General features: G+C 50.2%; 1 protein-coding gene across 1 annotated transcript in view; it reads right to left on the bottom strand.

Moving 5' to 3' along the window:
• Window positions 1–25,737, bottom strand: part of SFRP1 (secreted frizzled-related protein 1) — a 48,206-nt gene that overhangs the window by 21,199 nt on the left and 1,270 nt on the right. Inside the window, exons 2-3 of the mRNA XM_011960747.1 lie at window positions 25,214–25,732; window positions 20,113–20,190 (exon numbers count right to left, since the gene is read on the bottom strand). Of these exons, the coding sequence (XP_011816137.1) occupies window positions 20,113–20,190; window positions 25,214–25,732 (597 nt within the window). The remainder of the gene's footprint in view (window positions 1–20,112; window positions 20,191–25,213; window positions 25,733–25,737) is intronic.

The raw sequence follows: 25,737 nt of genomic DNA, 5'->3' as shown, positions 1-25,737 counted from the left end.
CTCCCACAGAATGGGAGTAGGGTGATCTTTAGGCCTTGTCCTGCGAATAGGTCACGTTATCTGCATTAGACAGACCTGGTGGCCGGATAAGAAACCCCATGAGACCATCTAGACAGAAAACGTGCAGGCCCCCGATTGCTGTTTCAGCCATGCTCAAGATTTACTTAAAGACAATCCAATGAAGTGATCAGAAGATCAGGCCAAAGTCAGCAGCTGAACTTATAAAAATCATTCAGATCAACGCTATTTTTACAGAAACTAAAAAAAAAAAAAATTAAACTCCTCCAACTTTCTTTTGTTTTTTTTTTTTTTTTTTTGAGACAGAGTTTCACTCTGTCACCCAGGCTGGAGTGCAGTCGCACAATATCGGCTCACTGTAACCTCTGCCTCCCAGTTTCAAGTGATTCTCCTGCCTCAGCCTCCTGAGAGTAGCTGGGATTACAGGCACCCACCACCACATCTGCCTAATTTTTGTATTTTTAGTAGAGACAGGGTTTCGCCATGTTGGTCAGGCTGGTCTCTAACTCCTGACCTCAGGTGATCCACCCGCCTCGGCCTCCCAAAGTGCTGGGATTACAGGTGTGAGCCACCACGCCCGGCCAAACTCCTCCAATTTTCTTGTATCTATTGATGAGTTGGGCTAACACAAAGAGTTGATTAGAGCTTGTTACTTTGCTCGGCCTGACTGTTCCATCCAACCTACTGCTGTACACAAGGTATCCTAGCTGGGCCAGGGGACCCTCTGGGGGATTGCCTACAGCCCCACCAGCATTACCTGTTTGCCATGGCAAAATTAAAGACTGTCAGCAAGTAGGATCCAAACCTAGGCAGGCACATCTAGAGTGGCTGACCGGAGCCTCATCACTGAATGAGGATGGGAAGCTAGATAATCCAAGAATAGTAAGAAAGAGTCTGGTTCATTAGCCCAGACTCAAATGGAAGAAGAGGAGGAGAACGGCAGCTCCAGGTGCAGCACAGTGGCTATTATGGAAACCAGCCACAACTGCAGGAAGAAAGTGCTGGGTAATCACACTGAAGAGCCCTTTCACTAGAGGCTGGGACACACCAGGGCCCAGAGAACATTGCCGGAGGGCCCCACCCACAGTGAACCCCGCTCATGCACTGGGCACAGTGCTCTGGCGGCACTGTGATGGCTGAGAGTGCTACAGGGACCCTCACGCTGGCAATGGAGCTACCGCTCAGGAGATGCTGGGCTGAAAATACCCAGGGACCTCCAGTATGGCTGACAGCAGCCAGGACAGCCGCTCAGGGCAGCAGCAAATGAAGTGACCTGCAGGGACTGCACCTGCTCACTCCACAGAGCCCAGCCTGCAGGACCACACCTGCTCACTCCACAGAGCCCAGGGAGGGTGGCATAGGGGGAGGGGTCTCCCCTGCCTCCTCTGAAGAGCATTCTGGGGTGAGGCAGAGGCAAAGCCTCTGGGAGCAGCTAGAAAGTGCAGGCAAGTGCAGGCTGGCAGGCTGACATGGCCTGCCATCATGCGTACCCCAGGCTGTGAGGCCAGGGCCGATGCCCCAGTCCAGGGAGAAAGTACAGATTCAGTGTCTCATTGAGTTCACTCTGCCCTTCTTCCCTGAGGTCAGACACTCACTCTTCCTTATGTCCCACAGATGCACTCCAAGAGTAAGTGGAGGCCAAGCAAGCCTGACACTTAGTCCCCTCTGCTTCTAACCTGGTGGCCTATGCTGCCTGGTTTTCCACAATGGAGTTCCAGGTGAGATTTCCTCTGAAGAAAAATTGTGCTTTGTGGCACATGAGTGTTTAAGGAACATGAACCTCACATATAGATGCACAGAATATTAAAGCACAATGGGATTTAAGAGGCCATCTAACCAAAGTCTCATTTTACCGATCAGAAAACTAAGGCCCAGAGAGAAAATGAGGCCCCCAGCCCCTCAGCCGTCACCATCTGAGCTTGCACCAGAACCAGGACTCCCGACTCCCTGGAGCCACTGCTGTCCCCTGCCCCTCGTTCCCCACACACTATTCCCTTCAGGCACACATTTCTGGAAGGGTGACACCCCAGCCCCTCAGGTTCCAGCCCCACAGGCTCAATTAGCCTCCCTCCTTTCTTCCACAAATGCAAGCAAGCCGCTCCCCACTTCCCTGCCAGAACAAAATGCCAAAAACCAGAGAACTAAGCCCCACTCCAGGCTGAAGAAGTGCAGCCCCAGCTTACTATCAGATAAGTCATTTCCTGACAGAAATGCAGCTGCAGTGAGGCAGGAAAGCCGGGAGCCAGGGACCCTGAGGTCAGCCCGCCTGGCCGCACTCATCCCAGGACCACAGTCAGATACAGCAGCCGAGCTGTGGCCCAGCCCTCCAGCCCTTCCGAATCAGGAAGCACTGAACCCCTGTGAGTGCCAGGGAGTGCCCCTGCCCTGCCTCCTCTGAAGAGCATTCTGGGGTGAGGCAGGGACCTAGGACAGACAGGCGTGCTCAGTTAGCTCAAGCAGGATGGAGGCTCCACCAGATGGGATGGCCAGGTCCAGGCTGGGGTCGGGGGTGCCAATGATCCCTCCCAGCCGCCTCAGAAGTGGCCACCCTTTGGTGTTCTGTGTGGAGTTTTGGGGTGTGAGTCCCCAGGAACTCTCAGGCTGAGGGCTCCAGAGGAGGCACAGGTAATGTTTCCAGTCCAACTCAGGGTCCTTATTCTATGGAACCAGGCAGGGGGAGGGCATGGGTGGGTAAGGCAGAAGCGCAGAGTTTCCAGCTGGCCCAGACCTGATTCCTGGCACCACCCCACTCTCCCAAAGAGCATCGGGAATGGGGGGACAGGGATGGGGACGATGAACCCGAGAGAGAGAAACACTCTGTGTTCCTCCCTGGGCTTGCCTGTTCCCGACTTCGAGTAATCATCCAAAACAAGGAAACCTGCCAGGAGATACATTAAGTCTGTAAGCGAAGAAGGCTCCGGGCAAAGAGCTGTCAGTCACAGGGAAAACCCAACACAATACATGGATTCTACTCCTGTTCCGAGGCAGGGGCAGTTCCCGCTCAACCTTCCCACCGCCTCCCCCGCTGCACAAACACGCGGACACAACTGTGAAGGCAAAAAAGGATTTGTTTTCCAAAGTCACCAGGAAAATCGACACCAAAGGAGGCAGAGGGAGTGTGGGGCCAGTGGCTCCTCCTTGGATGAAAGAAACAGCGGCAGGGGGAGGGGGTTCAGCCCCGGGCCTGGACTTCATTCCACGTCCACAGGGCCTCCTTGCTGGCAACTGGAGGTCCGTTCCCAAAGAGTCACGGCCACTAGAATGCTCCAGGCCATCTGGCCTTCCTCTCCAAGACACGCAACATGGAATGACTCCAGGATTCTGTCTTTACATACCCTGGCGTCATCCCTTTCTTCACTGAAGAGTGGGTCCACACACGAGGTCGGGGGCAGCTAGGAACTAATTTCAAGGGTGGGATTCGTACACTGCTGGTGACCTAAAAAGATGGGGTCCCTAGTTGGCTCCTCCACCCTCCTCAGGAAGACCATCTTACACTCCACCAGAAGAAAGTTTCACCCACCAACACAGCCAACTTCTGGGGAGAAGTCACTAGCCAGAAAGCACATAGTGAGTGCCCTAAGTGTGGCATCTGAAGGGCTGAAAAAGAATCCTGTGGGTCATGCCTCTGGCTTCCTGTCCAGTGCAGGCCTCCAGGTATCGCAGCTAAAAGGCCGCCAGGTCTCTGAATAACTTCCACAGTGGGACCCTACCACAGAACAAGGCAGTCCGCCCCTCTAGTGAACAAAGTTTCATCTCCTCAAGCCCAGTTCTGCCGGTGCCACACAGGAGTGTTCCCTTTGCGGGACTGCACAGCCTTGGCCCTCACATCTGTTTTCCTCCTGACACCTGCAGTCCTAAGAGGTGGACATCCTGAAACACACGGGCTTGTCCATTTGAAGGGGGAATATGGGGAAGACAATGGCCAGGCCCTGAGAAAGTGGGAAATGTGTAGGAATGACAGGCGTGCCAGCTCGTTTTCTCTCAGCTCACAGTTCCTCTTACACAAAATCTCTGCCATCGGCTGCCATGGCCGAAGCGATGCTGAGCGCTCACTCTAAATGCTGGCATCGGCTCAGAGGAACAGCATGGAGGGTAGGTAAGAGCACCAGGCCACGTACCATGGCAGGCTGGTGGCCCCGATGCATCCATCCCACCTGTACCAGGGCCTGCTCTGGGCTCCGTTCCCTCTTTGGGGGTGAGCCTGGCTCTACATCTCAAGCCTGGATTTTTCAAGCATCCTCTCTGATTTAATGCTTTCAATCTTGGGGTCTTCAGCTAATATTTGCTCTCCCTGTGAGTCCACAGAGAAGATGAGGGGACAGATCGGTGTGTATTATAATAACCTCTGAAGTTCTTTTTAAACTTCTCTGAGAAATACATTACCTTTACTATCCTGGCTTCAATTTGGTATATCTATAAAATGCATTCACCTGTTATGGTTTAAGGAAAGTGCAGCATGTGTCACAAATGCTTTAAGGGAAGGACCACAGGGCATCCTGACAGCCGTCACATAAACAGGAAGCCCTTCCAGGGATGCCACATGGAGCTGTGAGAGGGCAGCTGGGACTGGCCACCATGGGGTGAATGACGAGTTAGAGGAGAACTGCACTTTGTACACTGGACATGGTAGCTCATGCCTATAGGCAGGAGGATAACTTGAGGCCAGGAGTTCAAGACCAGCCTGGGCAACATAGCGAGACCCCGTTTCTATTTTTTTAAAATTAAAAATTTGGCAGGGCACAGAGGCTCATGCCTGTAATCTCAGCACTTTGGGAGGCTGAGGCAAGTGGATCACCAGAGGTCAGGAGTTCAAGACCAGCCTGGGCAACATAGCGAGACCCCGTTTCTATTTTTTTAAAATTAAAAATTTGGCAGGGCACAGAGGCTCATGCCTGTAATCTCAGCACTTTGGGAGGCTGAGGCAAGTGGATCACCAGAGGTCAGGAGTTCAAGACCAGCCTGGCCAACATGGTGAAACCCTGTCTCTACTAAAAATACAAAAACTAGCCAGGTGTGGTGGTGGGTGCCTGTAATCCCAGCTACTCAGGAGGCTGAGGCAGGAGAATCACTTGAACCCGGGAGGCAGAGGTTGCAGTGAGCCAAGATTGTACCATCGCACTCCAGACTGGATGACAGAATGAGACTCTGTCTCCAAAAAAATAAAATAAAAATAAAAATTAGCCACGCGTTGTGGTATGCACCTGTAGTCCCTGTACTTGGGAGGCAGAGGCAGAAAGATCATTTGAGCCCAGGAGTTCGAGGCTGCACTGAGCCATGATTGTGCCACTGCAGTCCAGCCTGGGCAACAGAGACCCTGTCCAATAAATAAAAACTACATTGTACTTTGTAGTTTCCAAGACTCTTCCATACACTCATGGGGTCTTACACACCAGCTCTGTGGGGGATGCATGACGGCCATCATTCGGCAAATGAGAAAACTGTGGTTCCAAGCACTGCCTTTGGCCAAAGCCATGTGACTAGTAAATTGTGGGCAGGAATGAAAACTCAGTTCTGAGTTTTAGAAAGTAACCGCTTCCAAACTGCTTCCCCAAAGGAGGCTCTCTCCTACCCTATGCAGGGGAAGGGGCTCCTATGACGTCTGTCGCTGGGTTTCTGAGAACACGGGAAGAAGCAGCAGCCCAGAGACACATTCAGGAGAGAGGCTGCAAATGTGGGGACCAGCTCAAGAAGATGGCGCTAGGACCACGAGGTCCAGTAGCTCCCAGCTCTGGTCAGAGACCACTGATTCACAGTTTATACAATGCACTGCCCTTTGCAGTGATCCTACGCCCTCCACTGCAACCCCAACTCTACCCTTCAATGAATGCGTCCAACTCAGTTTTCATCTGCTCCACCCTCTCAGGCACATAGAGGCTTCTCTTCCCCATGCACTCAAGGTGAAGGCCGGTGTTCCCAGGGGCCTTGCCTGGAGAGCAGGAGGTGCCAACCAAGATTTTACACCTAGAGAGCAAGTCACAGAGTTTTTGCCACAGAACAAAACCACCCAACTGCAGAGCTGGAGGAGACTCACAGATCACCTATGGTGACCCCTTCAACACGCTTAAGGAAACAGGCTCGGAGATTTGAGCTGACTGGCCAAAGTCATAAACAGTTCAGTAGCAGTGCAGAAACTAGGTGTCAGGACTCCAGAACTTGTGTTATTTTTTTTCTTACTCCATATTTTATCTGCAGAAGTCTTTGTTTTTGTTTTTTAACAAGTGGGTAAACTGAGCCACCGAGTGCTCTGGTGACTTGCGGGCGCTGACACAGTAGGTGGTAGAACCAGGCACTGGGCTCACACCTGTACAACTCTGAAGGCTATACGTGTTCTTTCCAATGCACTCTTTAAATCCTAAGGATTACAGCACAGCCTTTATGCCAATCCCTGCTAACCATTGGAATCAGCTAAGGAAGTGACTCCTGCCCAGACAACCAGCAGTTCTAAATGGACTTGCTGCAAACACTGAAACCTAAATAAAAGAGGTCTATTTGGCACTCAAAGTAATAAACAAACTACCAAGACCATAGGAGTGTTCCCCAAACTTACAAAGATAGCACTCAGTTTGTATAATGGCATCACTGCAGAGAAATCCCTTCTGGGCTTCTCAGAAACTCTTCTGGAGGATGGTGGATTAGCAGCATGTTCTACACAGTGTCTCTCTCAAGTGCTGGGGGACGAAGTGAGCCTCAGGCCTCACCAGTGGAGACCAAGTCCCTGGGAAGGTCAGGTCAGCTGGAAAAGGCAGCTGCCCGGCACAGCCAGGCTCACCAGGCAGATGTGCTATGCACACACAGACAGACGTGCAGGAGGCCACATGTACACAGCCCATCACACCACACACTACCCACATCTGTCTACACCCACACTTCATAGACTGACCCATACACAGGCAAACACAGACACAAACACACATGTGTGCACAGTAGGTGATCCCTTGTGTCCCCCGGCTACACACAGGCATCAACAGGCACCCACATCTCGCAGACATAGCCCCATGTGCACAGAGGCATAAACACATACCACACACGCACCTCCCCTTGTCCCTTATTGTCACTGCAGCCTCTCCTGCCTCCCTCTTTCAGGGAAGCTCCAGACACCTGGGCTAACCCAGCCCCACAGGCCCTCATGAATGCCATTCCCAGTGCAATGCTTTAGGGCTGGCTCCGGAGGCACTGTGCCTCCTGCCCCTGGTCAATAACAAGGTCTGGAGAGAAAAGTCCGGGCCATTTATGGGTCCTAATGACAACTGCTCTTGGTAATGGCCAGTTCTGCAGTGACCCATGTATGAGTTGATTACAGGTTCTGGCTCCCACTCTGCACATGCAGAACACAGGTGTCCCGGGGCACTGACCGCTGCAGATGGCCCCTTCCCTGACAGCCAGGGCAGCTGTGCTGACCTCATCAGCCACCTCCCGAGGGCTCCTTCAAGTGGGTGGCCTTGAGCAGGCCCAGACCCAACAGGCACCACCCTGAGCCCTCTCCTCAGGGACATGGCTCCAGGGCTCCTCTCTCCCTCCGACCCTCACTCAGAGGCTCCTGTCCAAAACGTCTCACCACTGGTGTCTGCAGTTCTGCCATTAGGACTTTATTATTTGATTAATGGGGTCTTCCTCTTCTTGTCCTCCTCTTCCTCTTCCTTTTCTTTTCTTTCTTTTTTGTTTTTTTTTTTTTTTTTGAGGTCTTTTTTAAAGATATAAGACAGTCATGTTTTAAAATAGGTTCCCAGTGTCTCTGTGTTGCCAACAAGGCCAAATCTCCATTCTGTAAGAAAGCAGTCAGATAGCTGCACAAGCTGTCTTTTGCCTGTTTTGTCATCATTTCTAGACACTCACCACCACAGCCTGATAAGCTAACCACAAAGAGATTCACCACTCCCCAGTGCAGCGTCGCAGTTCCTGGTCTGATCTCCGCTGGGATTATCTTCCTAGGCCCATCTTTGCTGCCTGACAAATGCCTACCAGGTCCATGGAGGACAGCACAGGGTCTCTCATCTCTGCAGCTCCCCTTTATCATTTCCTTGAAGACCAGCTCCCTGCTCTATGCTCCCGTGGCTCCCAGCTCTTCTCTATCACAGGCATCTCTGCATCTCCTGACCTCCTCTAGATGGTAAGTCCTGGCAGAGCAGAACTACTTCCCAGTCACACCCCATGACCATTTTCTGGACACTCACCAGCGTGGAGCCCAGCACGCACACCATGCAATTAGCCTTGACTGGGTCTCTGACACTAACATGAGATTAGGTTAATCCAGGCGTTTCCCCCCTGAGGCAGGAAATACCATGAGGAGCAGCACAAGGGCACTGTGAGCCAGGGCGGGAGCATGGACAGAGGCACTTTGGCGAAGCCTGTGACAAACCCAAAGCTTCTGCCTCAAACAGGCCCCAGGAGTGCGGACAGCGAGGTACCCCAGTGTGGCCAGGGGACTCAATACAGACACCTTCAACCTCTCCTCCAAAACTCACCAGGCCCTGTCTGGTCAGCCCGAGGCTCACTGCAGGGCTTCACACTCATAACACACTTCAAAGGCAACACACCCCAGGCAGAATTACACCATTAAAAACCTCCGCTCCTGGACTCAGGTGTGCAGGTAAAAGCTGTCTATGGCCAACAGAATTTTCACCTTCCTTACCCAGGGCTTAACTCGGGTTCAGAGCACTTGGAGGGAGGAGACGGCTGCAGAATTCTTTGCAGCAAGGACCCCATAGCAGCCCTTTTTGGCTTTGATTATTGATATGGTTAGGATTTGTGTCCCCACCCAAATCTCTTCTTGAACTATAATCCCCAGGTGTTGAGGGAGAGACTTGGTGCGAGGTGACTGGATCACAGGGACAGTTTCCCCCATGCTGTTCTCATGATAGTGAGTGAGTTCTCACAAGAGCTGATGGTTTTATAAGGGGCTCTTCCCCCTTCACTTCCTTCACACACTCTCACCTGCCACCATGTAAGACGTGCCTGCTCCCCCTTATGCCATGGCTGTAAGTTTCCTGAGGTCTCCCCAGCCATGTGGACCTGTGAGTCAATTAAGCCTCTTTTCTTTATAAAGTATCCAGAATGGTGTAGTATCTTTATAGCCGTATGAGAACAAACTAATACAATTATGGAGACTTCCCTCTTCCCAAGCCCTGGGAAGAAATGATATCAACACTTCTGTCTACACAGCTAAAATCTTTTTGGATATGGAGTCTAGTCAACAGATGTGGTATAGACTAAGCAGGACTCAGTAAAAGCCCAACGATTGTTGAATTATCTCTGCAAGAGTGCACACCTTCTGCAGGTGGTTAGATTTTCAAAAGAAAACACATGCACAAACACACATCATGAGCCTGTTTTTAAATGAATGTGTGTTAAGAGTAAAGACCCTGTAACCGGAGAGTTTGGGTGCCGGCTGGCATTTGGCACTGTGCGGACATCTTGGCTTTTAGTGCCTCTACATCTCAGAACAAAGGTCAGGACTCTTTCCAGCCAGCCCTGCATCCTGTGAGTGGAAGCAGTGGCTGCGGGTTACGTGGAGATGAGAGGCCACTCTCAAGGCTCAAATCTTGCCTGTGCACTTCTCAGCACCTTGCCCAGGGCTGACAACAAGTACTTACCCGACTGAACTCCTTCCCCTCACAGCTATGCACTCCCTGGGTGTCATCTCTGACTCGAGCCCATGGCCACAACCACGAGGGACCCCTGAAACACATGAGCCATTCATTCCAACTGCTGCATCACAGGAGCAGGTGCAGTCTTGCTGGGACCTCGTCACCCTTTGAGCTGGATACACAGACAGCTGCAAATCGGAAGAAGCAACTCCCCCTCCCATACCTCGATCCAGCCTTTGAGTCCCCACGCTGTGGGCCAGGGCTAACCAGAACACAGAATGGGAAGTGAGTTGTTATAACTGACAAATGACAAACCAACATTCTCCTCTGTATTTATTTACCAGCTTAGGTTTCATCAATTGAAGAATTATTACTTGCTTTGAATCTTAACTCCTTTTCCTTGTCCTCATCTCCTGACACCAGGAATGCCCTCCTCTACTTTCTCCATTAATCTTCAGCCTGACAGTTAGATCCTCGTCTCCTCCAAGAAACTTCCCTGAATTTCTCCAGGCCCCACCGAAGACCCCTCCCTCCTTCAGGTCTGAGAGCTAGAACTACACACAAAGGCATCTGAAGATACCAAAGAACAGAGACAAACAAGCGTGGCAAAGGCCTGTCTCACCCACCAGATTCTTGGGGGTTTTGTGGGGAGGTTTGTTTTTCTTTCTGTTTTGAGACAAGGTCTCGCCCTGTCTCAGACCCAGGCTGGAGTGCAGTGTCCTGAACACAGCTCACTGCAACCTCGACCTTGCAGGCTCAAATGCATGTCCCACCAAGTAGCTGGGACCACAGTGTGCCACCACATCTGGCTATTTTTTTTATTTTTTGTAGAGACAAGGTCTTGAACTCCTGGGCTCAAGCTTCCTGCCTCAGCCTCCCAAAGCACTGGGATTACGGGCATGAGCCACCACACTTGGCCTCCAGATTCTTAAATATGTCGAGGGCAAGAACAGGGTCCTCCATATGGTGCTGAGACCAAAGGAAAAGTGGAGGGTGCCCAGGCTATCTATGAGCCTGAGAGGCAAGCACAGCGGGCTGGCACAGCCACCCTATGGAGTACCACAGGAGGGAATGCGCTCTCCAGGCACCAGCTGTTCTCAGGGTTTAAAGTGCTTATCCAGGCTTGTTTCTAGCTCTGGTGCCACCGACATACAGTTGGGGATTTCCTTCAGCCATAAGCCATTCCCCAAAGCTGAATGCATCCGTTGCGGAAGACACCGGTGTGAAATAATTTTCAAAGAGCTCACAAAGAGAAGAGAACACATCTGAGGTAGTCCCAAAAGGAAATGTCCTGCGGAGAAAGCTGATGGAAGGGCTAGAGAAAACAAGAGAGAGAAAATCCCCCTCATAATCCTGCCTGAATGAGAAAGAACATCATTTAGGGAAGTTGGTTTCTCGTTTTCTCCCCACTGCCAAAGTACTATTTTGGCATCTCTTTACAACTCACAGACATCCTTTCAGAATTTGTAAATGATTTCCCTTAATTCCTGCCCTACAGAAAATACCTCTTTTATGCCTTCAAATAAATGCAAGTCAGTAAGCAGCTACTACCTGCACATCAGTCCCTAAGAGCTGTCAAATAACCTCAACTCTCAAGCTCACAGCCCCCCAAACCTAACAGACCAACACCTTTTACATTCAAGACTCAAACATCTATATGGAAGCTCTGCACATGCACCGAGATCTCAACCCCAAAAGCCCAAACAGACACAAATGTCGCCTTCTCTCAGGAGTCCCCAGTTCCTGCTCCTGCCCCTTTGAGGAGTTGGGATGAGAAGGACCCAGGGTGCAGCATGAGTTATGGGAGCTACCCACAACCATCTTTAAACTCAGCCCTGCAGGAAGAACCCCAAGGCTAGTGGGACACGGAAACTCCAGCATCTGGGGCTGGCTGGGACTGTAAGAATAAGCAGTTTATAATCCAGCAGTCTCCCTGAAAAAAACCACTATCATTCACTACAGGCTGGTGCAGTGGCTCACGCCTGGAATCCCAGCACTTTGGGAGGCCAAGGTGGGCGGATCATGAGGTCAGGAGTTCGAGACCAGCCTGGCCAACATGGTGAAACCCTGTCTCTACTAAAAATACAAAAATTAGCCAGGCATGGTGGCATGCACCTGTAATCCCAGCTACTCAGGAGGCTGAGGCAGAAGAACTGCTTGAACCCAGGGGGCAGAGGTTTCAGTGAGCTGAGATCACGGTGCACGACACTGCATTCCAGCCTAGGCGAGAGAGAGAGACTCCATCTCAAAAAAAAGAAAAAAAAAAAAAAGAAAGGGAAAAGAAAAAGAAAAAAAATTAGCCGAGCATAGTGGTGGGTGCCTGTAATCCCAGCTACTTGGGAGGCTGAGGTAGAAGAAACGCTTGAACCCAGGAGGCAGAGGTTGCAATGAGCTGAGATCACACCACTGCACACCAGCCTGGGCGACAAGAACAAGAGGCTGTCAAAAAAAAAAAAAAAAAATCACTACAATTCCTTCCCTGGAAAGACCTGGAAGACTTCATTTCATTTCTTCCCCATCATCACCATTCATGTGTCCATCCACCCCCTCACTTAAATATGTGCTGCAGCACTCACAGAACTCGACTTACCTAATTCCCAAATGGGTCTCCCACAGCCACCCACTAGCAAAGCTAGAGACACTGGGGAAGTATCTGCAGCAATTTTCTTTTTTTTTTTTTGCCACTGTCATTAACACTCAGCAGAATCCAGAAGATGACTTCACCCCCTACCACCACGCCCTGGTCCCGGCTCCCAAATCAGTCAACATGTCCAGTCCCCTGCCAAGGTGGTTCAACAAATGTCTATTTTCAAAGAAACCTAAGCTGGCTGCTTCTGGTTCACTGTCCTCATAACTCATCACCAACTATTTGCGGGACGCGAAGGGGAACTGTCCTGAGCCTGCCCCCTCTGAATTAGGAAGTCCCCAGGTGCCAGCAGTAAGAGGCACTCAAACCCAGGGAGGCTCAGGCTACAGGGGCAGCTCCTGCACACACTGACGATGGGGCAAGTCCCTCTTCTTGGTCGCCCAGACAGACAGACTGCGGTGCCAGGTCCTCTGAGCACGGTGGGAGTGACAAGCACGAGCGGCAGGCCAGACCCCATATACAGCAAAGCTGTAGTTCAAATATGTATTGTATGTGTCTGGTTTTCACACGGAGTTTGCAACCTGCCAGTTAGTAGTGTTTACCTTGGTAAAAATTCACGGGAAATCTTAGTCTGAACAGGCCCAGAGTTTATTTTACTGCCAGATAAACAACTTTCTTTGATAAATCATCTGTGTGACAGTGTTCCTGAAAGACTAAACAAAGATTTCAAGCACAATCTATAGGCCTTTGAGAAGCCTTCCAAAGCGAACGCATGTTTAATTGGCTGCCCCAAGGTCAAGGCAGGGCAATAGTCTGACATTTCCGTGGCCATTTGTTCTTCTTAAACACACACACACACACACACACAGAGATTGGGGCTTCCAGCACATATCTGCAAAACTGGATGAAACTTACCAATATTTAAACGCTCATTCGCCTTATAATGCGTAGTCTATTTTTTAGTTAAACGAAGTGAATATCATAAGGCAGGTGTTGGGGTCGGGGAAGGGAAAACTGCCCCAGAAATACTGCTGGAAAAAAAAGGAGGACAGAGAGAAGTAAAACAGCACAAAGGGGCTCTGAAGTCCCTCGTACATAAGTCCTGCTAAATTAGAAGGAGAACACGTTAGGTACAGGGTTTCTAAAAAACACACAAATGAAACTTCAGTGGCCCTATCCTGGAACACCAGGCAGTCACAGCTCCCACATTCAGCCCTCATCACTGTCTGGAGGCTTCCAGGTTTACCTTGACATAAGGATGTCATCTCACTAAAACCCAGCTCTCCTAACTTCTAGTTAGGGTTTGGCTTTCCGAGGGGGAGTTGTTTGTTATTGTTATTGTTAACTAGAGCACCTTGAAGTTAACAAAAACTGCATAAAGCAGTTTTTTTGTGGGGTTTTTTTTTTTCTTTTGAGAAAGAGTTTCACACTGTCATCTAGACTGGAGTGCAGCAGCGCAATCTCAACTCACTGCAACTTGGTCTCTAGGTTCAAGCAATTCTTCTGCCTCAGCCTCCTGAGTAGCTGGGATTACAGGCGCCTGCCACCATGCCCGGCTAATTTTTGTATTTTTAGTAGAGATGGGGTTTTGCCATTTTGGCCAGGCTGGTTTTGAACTTCTGACCTCAGGTGATCCACCCACCTTGGCCTCCCAAAGTGCTGGGATTACAGGCATGAGCCACTGCGCCTGGCAGCCTAAAGCTATTAAAGGTCTTCCAAATGGGTTTTTAAAAACATTTCTTCAGTTGAATCCTCTGTTAACCAGAGAATTAACTAGCATATTCCATTCTTCTTCCTAAAAAACTTCTCCCCCAACAAGCTGATTTCATTAATGCTAGAATTTTCCTTCCTGGGCTAAATTTCATCCTAAAACAATTCTTTCCAATAAGAAGACTTAATAATTATTACAGATTGAACAGCCACCGTATTCCAGGAACTGTCCACACTTGATTAAATCCAATTCTCCCAACACAGTCATGTAGGAATTCTCATCCACAGTTGGCTGATGAGGAGCCAGGCTGAGGGAGGTTAAGAGACTCTCTGGTGGTCGCTTAGCTTAATGGGTTGGGATTTAATCCAAGTCTGTTTGGCCCAGAGCCTGTGTTCTTTCCATTCTGCTACACTGCCGGCTTTCCCACCAATAAGGGAGCCACTGATTGCTGAGCTCCTTCTGTGTGCTGGGCACAGACATCAGTCCATTTAAATTCTACAAACCCTGAGGGTAAAGGAGCACCTGATGCCCCTGCCCAGGAAGCTCCTCAACTACTGTCCACCGTGATGAGTGTGAGAGGCCGGGAAGGAGCAAGGGTGTGCAATCTGGCCTGGTTGCCAGGGAAGTGCTGGCGGGCAGTAACAGGGTTCCAGGTACAGTGCTCCTGGGTCATTGAATGCCTAACTCCTTTATTTTTTTTGTCTTATTTCCTTCAGTCAGTAAGGTGAGGGCATGGACTGGCTGATCTCTGATGTCCTAACCAACTCAACACTGCTTTACAATGGCAAAGTGGTGCAGGGGCTCGCTTCAGTAGCACACATGGTAAAACTGGAACAATACAGAGAAGACTCACATGGCCACCATGTAAGAAAAACGTGAGTTCATGAAGCGTTCTGTATTTTCAAAGGATAAGATGTAGGATACAGTCTTCAGTAGTACAGCTAGGCAAATATAGCTAACGATCATTTACTGTATATTTCAAATTACCTAGAAGAGTAGATTTGGAACATTTCCAACACAAAGATCAGGATTTCAGGTAGTAAATATCCCAATTACTCAATTTTTTTTTTTTTTTTTTTTTGAGACAGAGTCCTGCTTTGTTGCCCAGGCTGGAGTACAGTGGTGTGATCATGACTCACTGTAGCCTCAAATTCCTGGGTTCAAGCAATCCTCCCACCTCAGCCTCCCAAGTAGCTGGGACTACAGGTGTGTGCCACCATAACCAGTTAATATTTAATTTGTAATGGGGATGGGGTTTCAGTATGTTTCCTGTGGTTTTGAGGCTGGTCTGGAACTCCTGACCTCAAGCAGTCCTTCTGCCTCACCCTCCCGAAGCACCGACATTACAGATGTGAGACAGCATGCCCAGCCTCAATTACCCAGGTTTGATCATTACACATTGGATGCTTTTATCAAAATATCAAACATACTCCATAAATATGTGCAACTATTTTATATCCATTAAAAAAATTTAAGTGGTACAGGTGAGCAACACAGCACCCAAAGAAATGGGCAGTTCGCATGAGTTGTGAACAGCCCCCTTGTCCCACTCGTCCCTTGTCCCTTCTTCTCTACTCACCTCCAGAAAAGCTTCAGAAAATAAAGGTGAACTTGAGGGCAAATCCTTCTCTCCACTCCCCTTCTTATGAGAGTTTGTAATCATATCCAAAGATGAGAACATGATACATAGTAAAATAAGCCAGATGCAAAAAGACAAACACTGGCTCGGCCTCCATCTCTTCCCTGTCCGCCCACCCCCACCCCCCACCTCCCATGCACAAGAAGGCTGCTCAAAAAGAGACACAGGCTCTCAGCTGGGAGTCACACCTCTAGTGCACTGAGCAATAGACCAATCTCAGGTTTTTACGCACATAAAACATCCTAACTGCTCCATTTCGTACAGATCTGTGGATAGGATATGTATCTTCAGTAACAATAAAACTCAGTTGTTTTCCACTTACGAATTCCACTCCCGGGTAACAATTCCTTCCATATCTAATTTTATTTGACCGAATGAGATTCTGGATGTTTATATGTTCAGTCACCCAAAACAGGGCATGTAGTTTTCCCTGAACTTAATACACAAGTTGCCGATACCCACCTTGAAAAGAGCCTTCTCCTTTAAAAAAAAAAAAAAAATTCCATCATGCCTGTAATCCCAACATTTTGGGAGACCAAGGTCGGGGGATCACTTGGGGTCAGGAGTTCAAGACCAGCCTGGCCAACATGGTGAAACCCCATCTCTACTAAAAACACAAAAATTAGCCAGGTGTGGTGGTGGGCGCCTGTAGTCCCAGCTACTTGGGAGACTGAGGCAGGAGAATTGCTCGAGCCCAGGGGGGCAGAGATTACAGTGAGCTGAGATCACACCATTGCACTCCAGCCAGGATAGAGCAAGACTCAATCTCAAAAGAAAAAAAAAAAAATTCCATTCCACATCCAGTATCCCCTGTCATTCATACAGTCAGCTGACAAAGTTTCATTTTATGTCCACCATGTATAAGACACTGTGCCGGGGACTATTTGAGTGCAAACAGGCCTTGCAAATAGGCCTTACTTTGTTCATTCCAAGACACAGGTTTTCTGCGCATTTCTGCAAGAAGTATGTTTTTTTGTTTTTCTGTTTTTTCTGTCAGTAGTGCAAACTGAATAGTGTGTCTCACAATTAACAGGCATCTCCCACCAGGTAAAACATGGCATCAGACACAGAGCCTGCTCTCAGGCAGCCTGCAGGTGCTGCAGTGACTGTGCTAGCAGCCAGTTTGCTTCATCTTTGGGAGGAAACCCAAGATTTACTTTGGAAAGGCTGAGCCTACTTTCTGCAAGAGCTCAAACTGCCCGTCAGACTAAAACACTGTCCCCCAAACAGCAGCACAGACAAGACACCTCGAAAGAAGTTGGAGGCAGAGTGAGAACAGATTAGTGGAGGTACGGAGGTGCGGGAAACTCTAAAAATATTTCTACTAGGAAATACTCGCTAATGCTAACTGTGAAAGCTGATGTTCTTTTCCTTCCTATTTGACTAACCTTAATGTTGCATAGTACAGCTTTTCTCTTTATGAGGAAATATATAAATGGAAAAAAGAATCCTTCCAGATGGCAAGGAAAGTTTCTAGGGGCAAAGAAATCCTTTTCCATAAGGAGAAAATACTGGGCTGAAGAAATTGCCACCTGAACTCTCAAGCTCAAAACACTGAAGAAAGCAGTACAAGTGGAAGCTCTGAACTCTCCTAGCAGAAGTCTATCACCATGCAAATTTCCCCCACAAAAGCTTACGGGTGTTTACAGATACTGCAGAAGAAGCCAGAGAAAGTGGCCAGAGGCAGGAATTAACCTCACCGCAATTATAAATAAATCAGATCCTCATATCCCTGTAATAAACCAACCCAAAGGGAAGACGGCTGCGGGTGCTGAGCTGTTAACAGCAAGATGATTAGTGTGGCGGCTCGCAAATACTATATTGGGCTATTTAAGAGGCAAGAGTGGCACCCTGTTGTCACAGAGCAGGAAAAGCAGAGAGAGAACAAAAAACAGAGCCCTGCGAGCTGACAGAAGCCAGCAGGCAGGCTGGTCGCCATGTTCAATGCGGTGACTTTGCCCAATCTAAGTCTTGGCTCCCACATCTGGTGCTTGATCCAGGCTGATCAGCTGCACTCCTGAGCATCAGCACCCAAGCTTTTCTGCTCATGTTGTTTCCTGTTGGGGAAAAAATGTGCCCTGAACTGAGGGGGCACAGTGCAGGGCTGGAGACACGAGTGACTAAGCAGATCTGCCAAGGAGTTACAGCGCACTGCATGGGGAGAAGGTCAGGGATCAGACATGCCCAGCTCCACAGAGGCTGCCAGGGACCACAGATGCAGTGGCAGGGGGACAAGGGTGCTGCTTACCCAGGGAAATGCACCCCCTTATTCCCGAAGCTCACAGAGAGACTTCCAGCAACCTGATGTCTTCCCACTGGGGATGTCAGGGCCACTTAATGCAAAGTTTGATCCCTGGAGGAGGGAGTCAAGCATTCTCTTTCTTCTCTGCTGTGTGTCAGCTTGCATTGTTCAATTTCTTTGTTTCCTAACTGAATCCCATCAGTGTGGCTGACTGCCTCACTTACTTGAAGTGAGCTGAGCTAGGAAACACGTTTCTCGACAAGGGTGCATTCTCTGAGGTGCTAAGAAGGGCAGAGCTAAGCTCAGCCCCTGCAGAGAGAGAGAGACAAAAAATTCCTATATATTGTTTTATGAGAACATTACAGACAAAAAACCAAAAAGGTTTCTCCTGCAACCAGCTCAAAGAAGCCTGCCATACACCATACGCACACTAAGGAGGTCAGCGCCTCCGTGGCAAAGCTCAGAGGCTGTGCATCGACTCTTAAGTGAGGAGGCCAGGTGGCAGAGTGTAAAAGGACTCCAGTTGGGAAAGTCAAATTCCTTCTTTATCAAATAAGAGGACTGGATAAGATCTAGGTCTAGGAGGAACCCAAAAGTTCTGTGAACCCAAGAAGAAAATATTGTCAGGGCTAAAGGAACCCAATCCCAAACAGCTAATCACTCAAATTCCACAAACCCTGATTAGTTATCGACATGAGATCCTCCGTCCTCTTCTGTGTACAGGATGCTGGCTGATTTGGCAGGTGCCTGCTTCCATAGGAAGAAGACGTCCGTTCCAGGTGAGTTACCTGAGTGCCCTCTAGACCCCTGCCCTACACCTTAAGGTCAACCTTGCCAGATTCAAATTCTTTCCCAAGGCTTTCCTCTTCAGCCTGTGTGGCAAAGGGTCTGAATCCTTCCATTTCTGTCTTTTTAAAAAATAATACTCATGTATTACATTTACTTAGAGGAAGAGTTTCACCCTCGATCCATATCTATAGAACTCAGAAAGCACGAGGTATACAGGGAATCCTCACTGACAAATTTGAGTTAATGCAGAAACAGACAAGTAACTCACACTGCTGCATCACAGAGAACACATCAATCTTCCCCATGCGTGGAAATAAGATACACGGTCTCCAGTTCAGCTCTGGTGGCCATCTACATCCAGCTTCCATCTTCATCCACAATTGCAATACCCTGAGAATGACTGTCATGAGGCATGATTCCCTCCGACTTGCGTGTGTCCTCCCACGTGTGTGCAGCTTACTTTGACAGGGCTCTTTGCAGGAACAAGACCCTTCCATGTACTTTATCATGTTTGATTAATGAAAACATGGCCTGGGATGCCTCCAAATGGACTCCCATCACCTATCTTTACACTTTTCCAGATAAGAATTCTGCAAGAAAGCCGATCTCAGGGACACGAGGCAGGAATTATGAGAAACACATTGTTCAGCATCACACTGATCCTTCCGAAAGTGTGGCTTGGCCAGAGCCACTTTTCTGCATCCATGTGAGATAGACGCGCAAGAGAGGGAGCTGGCCCTCCAAAGGAATGCCGTTTACATTTACTTGGCTCAGAGGAGAGACTCTTGGGGTGTGGTGAATTCAGGTGTTCTGCAGGTCAGACTATAACAGACCATCCCTGAAAGGCCCCAAGGCCCCTGGCATCTCTCCCACCTACCCCGATCCCCACCAGCTCCTCCTCCTCCTGGAGCTGAGAGTACTGGTTCAGAATTCTCTTTTGATGGAGAGTGACGGGAAGAAGAGAGAAAAACCATGGGAATGTCCATTTTCTTTGCCTTGCAGAAACTGGTAAGGACCCTCCTCTGAATCCCCTAAGCATTGAAATCTCCCCTCCCTGGGAAGGCACCCGGAGGGCAGCCATTTAAATCCTGGACAGAGTCATGCTGACACCTAGGGGTAGATGTTAACCAAAAAAAAAAAAAAAAAAAAAAAAAAGAGCCAGTCCGGAAAAAGCCAGGCTCAACCAGATGCAGGAACAGGTGGCAACTTGTACCTCCTGCAGCTTCCGAGAAGGAGCTGCTGTCCTTCCCTGCTCCTCTCGACCTGTCCCCAATTCAGACTCCCTGCATGCCCAGAGAAGATCCCCAAAAATCTGTCCAGCGATCCCCCACAAAGGAGGGCAAAGTATGGCCTTCATAAAAACTGGCTGGTTCTGGACCCTGTCTAGTCTCCCATCTGCCTGAGAAAAGCAGCTATTTGGAGAGGAATGAGGTAGAGAATGTAGAAAGCTGCAACGAGATACACCAGCAGGGCCTCCATCCGGCAGGGACACAGACCAGGAGGTTCCAAACCTTCCAGAGGCAGCTAGAAACGCTTTCTTACCAAACTCGCTGGCGCAGAGATGTTCAATGATGGCTTCGGATTTCAACTCGTTGTCACAGGGAGGACACACCGTCGTGCCTGGGAAAGGAAGTAGGGAGAAATGGAACTGTAAGTTACAGAGCAGGAAGGGAGCAGCCCCTGGGGAAGAGATCGGCCCTGGGTCCAGGCTGAAAGTGACTAAAGGTCTTCTGGAACTTATGAAGGGGACCTGAGAATTGAAAAGAAGAAGCCTTGAGCCCAGGGTCTACAACCAGAGCAGGCACAGGTTTCTTGAAACATTTTGGCCCAGAGCTGCTAAATGTGACACAGTTATTTAAGCCAGCATGACCTGAGGCTGGGTGGGGGCAGGTCACGTGAATGATGACTTGTGGGACGCTGTGAGTGCTGGGAAAAGCTGGCTTACGAACTCACAGATATCTCTTCCCGGTGTTTGTTTCCCATCCTCTCCCTTCTCCTTTCAATACCACCCTCCGATTCCTGCCCCCTTCCCATTTCCACACTCCCAGCTAGACTGCTGATCCCTCTGACCAGATCTCCGGGAGCCAAGAGAGAAAGAAACTCAGCCAGACTCACAAACTCCAGCCCTCAGCCCCTGAACACCCCCTCTCCAAAAGGGCCACCACAGCAGGAGGCCAGGGCAGGCGGGCGGGGTGGGGCACTAGCAGGCACTGCCAAATGGGAGGACAGGGCTGGATAGGAAGGGGCCCTTCAGAGGCTCTTTCCTGGGCAACTGTGAAGTGCTTTGAAGAGGAGGTGTGTGGGGGCAGACGTGCATAACGCTGGGAGGCAGCTCCACTGCCTGGGAGGAGATATCTGAGGCCAGGGCAGAGGCCTCCTCCAAGCCAATATACTTCTGAAGTCGGAAGAGGTAAAGGACCCCTGCTTCCCAGGACAGAGGGAGAGTGGGACAGCGCTTTCCTCCAAGAGCTGAAGTGGCTTATCATCATTGTCATCATCCTCACCTATCAAGCAGCCTGGAGCTTACTGACTGTCTAGGAAATATCATGAGCACATTCTAGGGGCACCCCACCCCCAGGCACAGCACAGGAGGCCAAGCCAGGCTGGAGCTGAAGCGCACAGGAAGGTCACACCTGACACTGCACTCAGGGAGAGCAGGTGGGGCTTGGTGTGCTTGGAGCCCGCTGTTCTTCATCCTCCTCCACCGTGGCTTCCGTGGTAGCATCTCCCTCCCCATCAGCTCCCGCTATGGCTCAGACATTGAAATAGGCAAAGGCTCCACAAGTGGAAGAGAAGAGTGGACCTGCAAAGCACCCTCAGCTCAAGGCTGCCCTCAGGACACAGGTGGGCCATAGACCACTCCCCACTTCCAAGCAGGGTCCCTGCAGGGCCCAGCAGAGACCCCATCCTTAGTTTTTATTGACACATTCTTCTCCCACCTTTACTCTGCACCCAGGAGCAAACACCTTCCAGATTCTCAGTGCAGTTAAGAACCACGCTCCAAGCAGACGATGGCATGACTGTCCTTAGCCCAGATGCTGGAAATTTGCTTTGCACCCAGAACTTGAGATTGGGTTCTAGAGGTGGTAATTCTCACAAAGGAGACAAGAATTTTGCATTATGGTTTTTGCTTCCGCTTGGGGAAGAGGAAGTGTGACAACATGGAAAAGACCAGGTTACTTGCACAAGGAGAGTGAACTGTGCTTTTGGGTTTTCCTTGTTTAGGTTATTTTGAAAAAAGAAAAGTGGGATTTACACAAACACACATTGCAAGGTTCTGTGAATACAATCTTGACCAAATAGCGAAGTCACAGTGATCTGAATATAAAGGGCACATTTCTGCCCACTCCACACACTCACTGCATCTCCTCTGGACACTTGAAGTTTGCCTGACCCAACCAGCCAAGGATGGCTCTGCACTTCTCAGGGACATTTTCCTCAGTCCAGTCAAATACGTTTTGACTTCAGTGCCTCTCAGAATGGCAGGAGCTCACTGGGGTGGGCTCTGTGTGTTTTTATCACAGCTTTCCCCTATCTCAGCTTTTCTAACGGCTGACTCTGGAGCAGCCTGATCCAGAGAGAGAAAGAGAAATGTGTGATGTGGTATTAATCTGCACCTCATTGGTACGTCTTAGGGCCGTACAGGCTGCATCTGCAGGAGAAATCCACCCAGTCATCTTTCTGAAAGATGGAACTAAACAGTTGTTTGCAGGTGTATTTCAAATAATGTTTAAAGCAAATGAACAAAAAAAAAAACAAAATATTTTGTGTTTATTAATATTTAAGAGGGTGTGGAGGAGACAGCCCAACAACTGAATCAGGATTAAGTGATTTTTGTAATATAGCAATCCACACACACAAGTGCGCTCTCTCTCTCTCTCTCTCTCTCTTCTCTCTTTCCCTCTCCCACATACAACCCCCACAATCTTCCCTGGCCAGTTCCTGGGCGGACCAAAAAGGAGCCCTAAGGAAGGCTTTCTGGGGAACTGAGGGCTCTGTGGCCTCTGCCAGGCTGATTAAATGCACAACATGCCCAAACAACAACAAAATCAAACCCAGTGCGCTGGCTCATACAACTTCAACCAGCAAAACCAGGCAGAGAGGGAAACAACAATGCATCAGCCTGGGAGTTCACAGTTCTAATGGAAGTGCCAAATTTAGAAATAACTTCCCTAGAAAAAGAACAATTGCCTCTTCCATAACAGAAGCTGCTATGGCTTGGGTATCAGCCTTTGTGGGGGGGAAAAATGTCAAGTCATTTCTCATTATCAGGTTTCTCCTTAGTAACACATGACCACGGAGAGCTGGCCAATACCCCAAAACTGAATATGCTCAAGTGTGTGAAAAGAAACCAGTATGCAAAGATACAACACTGCTTTGAAAATGCATTTTAATTTTAAAGAATAAAAGCATAAAGAATAAATGAATAAAAGAGTAGTGCATGCGTACTTATTCTCATTGGAAAGTACCAGTTATTACCCCACAGCCACAAGCCATAAGGTTATGAGGATCAGTAGTCAGGTTTGTCTTGACCTGCCCTCTACACACCTACACACACACACGCCCCACCCTCCCCTCCACAGGGACCTCAGAGGAAATCACGTGGGGCTCCCTTACACCAGGGATTGCAGTCCTGAGGAGGATGGTGTACCCTCTCAGGGCAGAGCCCCCCACCAAAACCACTGAGGGGAAAACCAGTCTCAAGCCCCACTTCCGACCGGCCCTCTCTCCGCTTTTCTCTTTGTTCCTCAAAGACCTGTCTTGAGAGGGTGACTACCTGAGCGCTGCTGGGAGGAGAGTGAGGACGGTTCCCAGCCAGGCTGAGAAGGGCGCCGACTGGTGGAACTGCAGCCAAGGGGCAAAAGGTGTCCGGAAGACAGCGATTATGGGGTTTCCCCATCCCATCACAGCCTTTTGGGGGCTGGGGTGAGGATTCTTTCCTCTCTTCTGCAGGCAACCCGTCCAATCCCCCCATGTTCCCTGTGGACTGCAGCACCTTTTCCGCAGCGGATCCCCCTAAGGTGTCTACTCACGTCTGCAGCCAGTCCCAGAAAGAGACCATCGGTGGCCATTGGGAATGGACTCCAGCTCAGGGCTGGGCACAGCCTCTGGGGCAGGGCTGGGCTAATCCCCACTGGCTGAGGAAGGGGAGAAGGAAATTCCTGCAGGCTTCAGGAGATGGGTGCACGCCAACAGAACACAAGGCGCTTTGTTTGCTCCAGGTAACTGCTCAGTTCTCGCTCGCAAAGTGCAGATGTATCCGCTACCCTCACTCCACTCCCACCAGTTGACCCTGAGAGCAGCGGTGCCCAGACCTGGCCACTGCGGACAATCAGTGCCATGTCCACCCAGCCATCCAACGTCAGTCACTGTGGACCCATCTCCTCCCTCCTTAGAATAAGCAAAAGCATCCAAAATTTGGGGTGTCCCTTTCCCTAACCTGCCCAAATCCTCACTCTGAGGAGCCAGGTGACTGTATGCCCCTCTTTTAGCATTAATAACAGAGGTTAAAGACACTTCAGGTGAGCTAAGTGTAGGCAACCGTTCTCCCCCACCCTAAAGGCCCTCCTCAAAAAGCCCTCAGGAAGCCTGTGTGTTGCTAAGCGCAGCTGGGGTACAGCTCCCCCATCCCTGACCCTCTCCACACCTCAGAGCCTAAACTTCGCTTCCAACGAATTCCGGGTTGAATTTACTGCTATCGAAGTCAGGCCTGCGATGTGTATATTTTATATTTATATTTATTTCATTTTGACTTCCCAGAATTTTTTTCTTCCCCCTCAAGAATAAGTGGGTTCTGAGAGGAACCTCGGGCCGGTCCCTCAGGCTGTTAGGCAAGTCTCCAATTTGCAGAGCTCCTCTCCCCGGGAGGAGATGAACAATGAGCTAATTACATTTTTATCTTTCTAATGAGCTGAGGATTTGTGTAAATGAGAGAAGCAGGGGGTACGCGAGAGGGAGGGAGAAAAGACTTTCCACCCCTAGCCCTGCGAGGGCAGAGCTGGTACCTGGAAGGGGTGGAGAAACAGAAGTCTCCATGGTTCCTAAACTTTCTCAGCCAGTTCTGCAGCAATCCCGAAGCTGCTTGACTGAATGACCAGTGAAGGAAAGGGCTTGGTTTTATTTTTTAAATCTTTGTCGAACCTACGAAAATAAACAAAAGCTGCGCCAAACATTCTCTCGGCCTTTCTGAACTTTCTACACTTTGGGTTTTGGATTTTTCCTCCCGTCTAGGAGGTTAAAAACTTCGATAGGGTCTCGGAGTTCTCCCAGAGGAGAGGGAAGCTTCCCTGTTATTTAAAGCGCAAGGCTTTGTTTCAGGTACGGAAAAGGCGAAGCTGGATCCCAGGAAAAGTGGCTCCGGAGACCACAGCTAGTCCCTGCGAGGCCGAGGCGCAGATCCGCCGCTCCCGGGCCAGCCCCGCCGTGCACCTGGGTCGCGAGGGGCGCTGAGCGATACCTGGGACAGACCAGACGCGCTTAGGAATCACGTGCACAGCATGCGAGCAACCTCGGGCCGTCAGTTCCCAGCGCCTGGACCCAGCGGCGGGCAGGCGTAGGGTGGCGCGGGTTCTCCTGCAGCCCCGGCCGGGGGAGTGGGGGGGAGGCGGGGGCGGCTCGCGCACGTGGGAGAGGGCAGCCTTACCTTGGGGTTTGGAGGCTTCGGTGGCATTGGGCGGCGTCATGGCGATGCAGACGTCCCCCTCGGGGAACTTGTCACACTTGAGCATCTCGGGCCAGTAGAAGCCGAAGAACTGCATGACCGGCTCGCACGAGTCGCGCACTGCCTCGCAGAGCCAGCGGCACGGGTAGATGGGCCGATCCAGGCAGACGGGCGCGAATAGCGAGCAGAGGAAGACCTGAGTGCCGGCGTGGCAGTTCTTGTTGAGCAGGGGCACCCAGCTGCTGGCCTGCTGCTTCACCTCCGCCATGGTCTCGTGCTCCAGCAGGTTGGGCAGCACCATCTTCTTGTAGCCTACGTTGTGGCACAGCCGCAGATCCGCGGGGATGTCCACGCACTGCGGCGGCTTGGTGTAGAAGCGCCCGCTCTGGTACGGGCCGATGTCCGACTGGAAGCTCACGTAGTCGTACTCGCTGGCCAAGCCCACGGCCAGGAGCGCGGCGCCCAGCGCCAGCAGCACTCCCAGGGCTGCCCCCCGGCAGCCCCCC

This window comes from Colobus angolensis, unplaced genomic scaffold, assembly GCF_000951035.1.
Source record: "Colobus angolensis palliatus isolate OR3802 unplaced genomic scaffold, Cang.pa_1.0 Scaffold52, whole genome shotgun sequence".
NCBI classification, from domain to species: domain Eukaryota; kingdom Metazoa; phylum Chordata; class Mammalia; order Primates; family Cercopithecidae; genus Colobus; species Colobus angolensis.
Note: the sequence above shows the minus strand (reverse complement) of the source record. Positions and strands in the feature narration are given on the sequence as shown.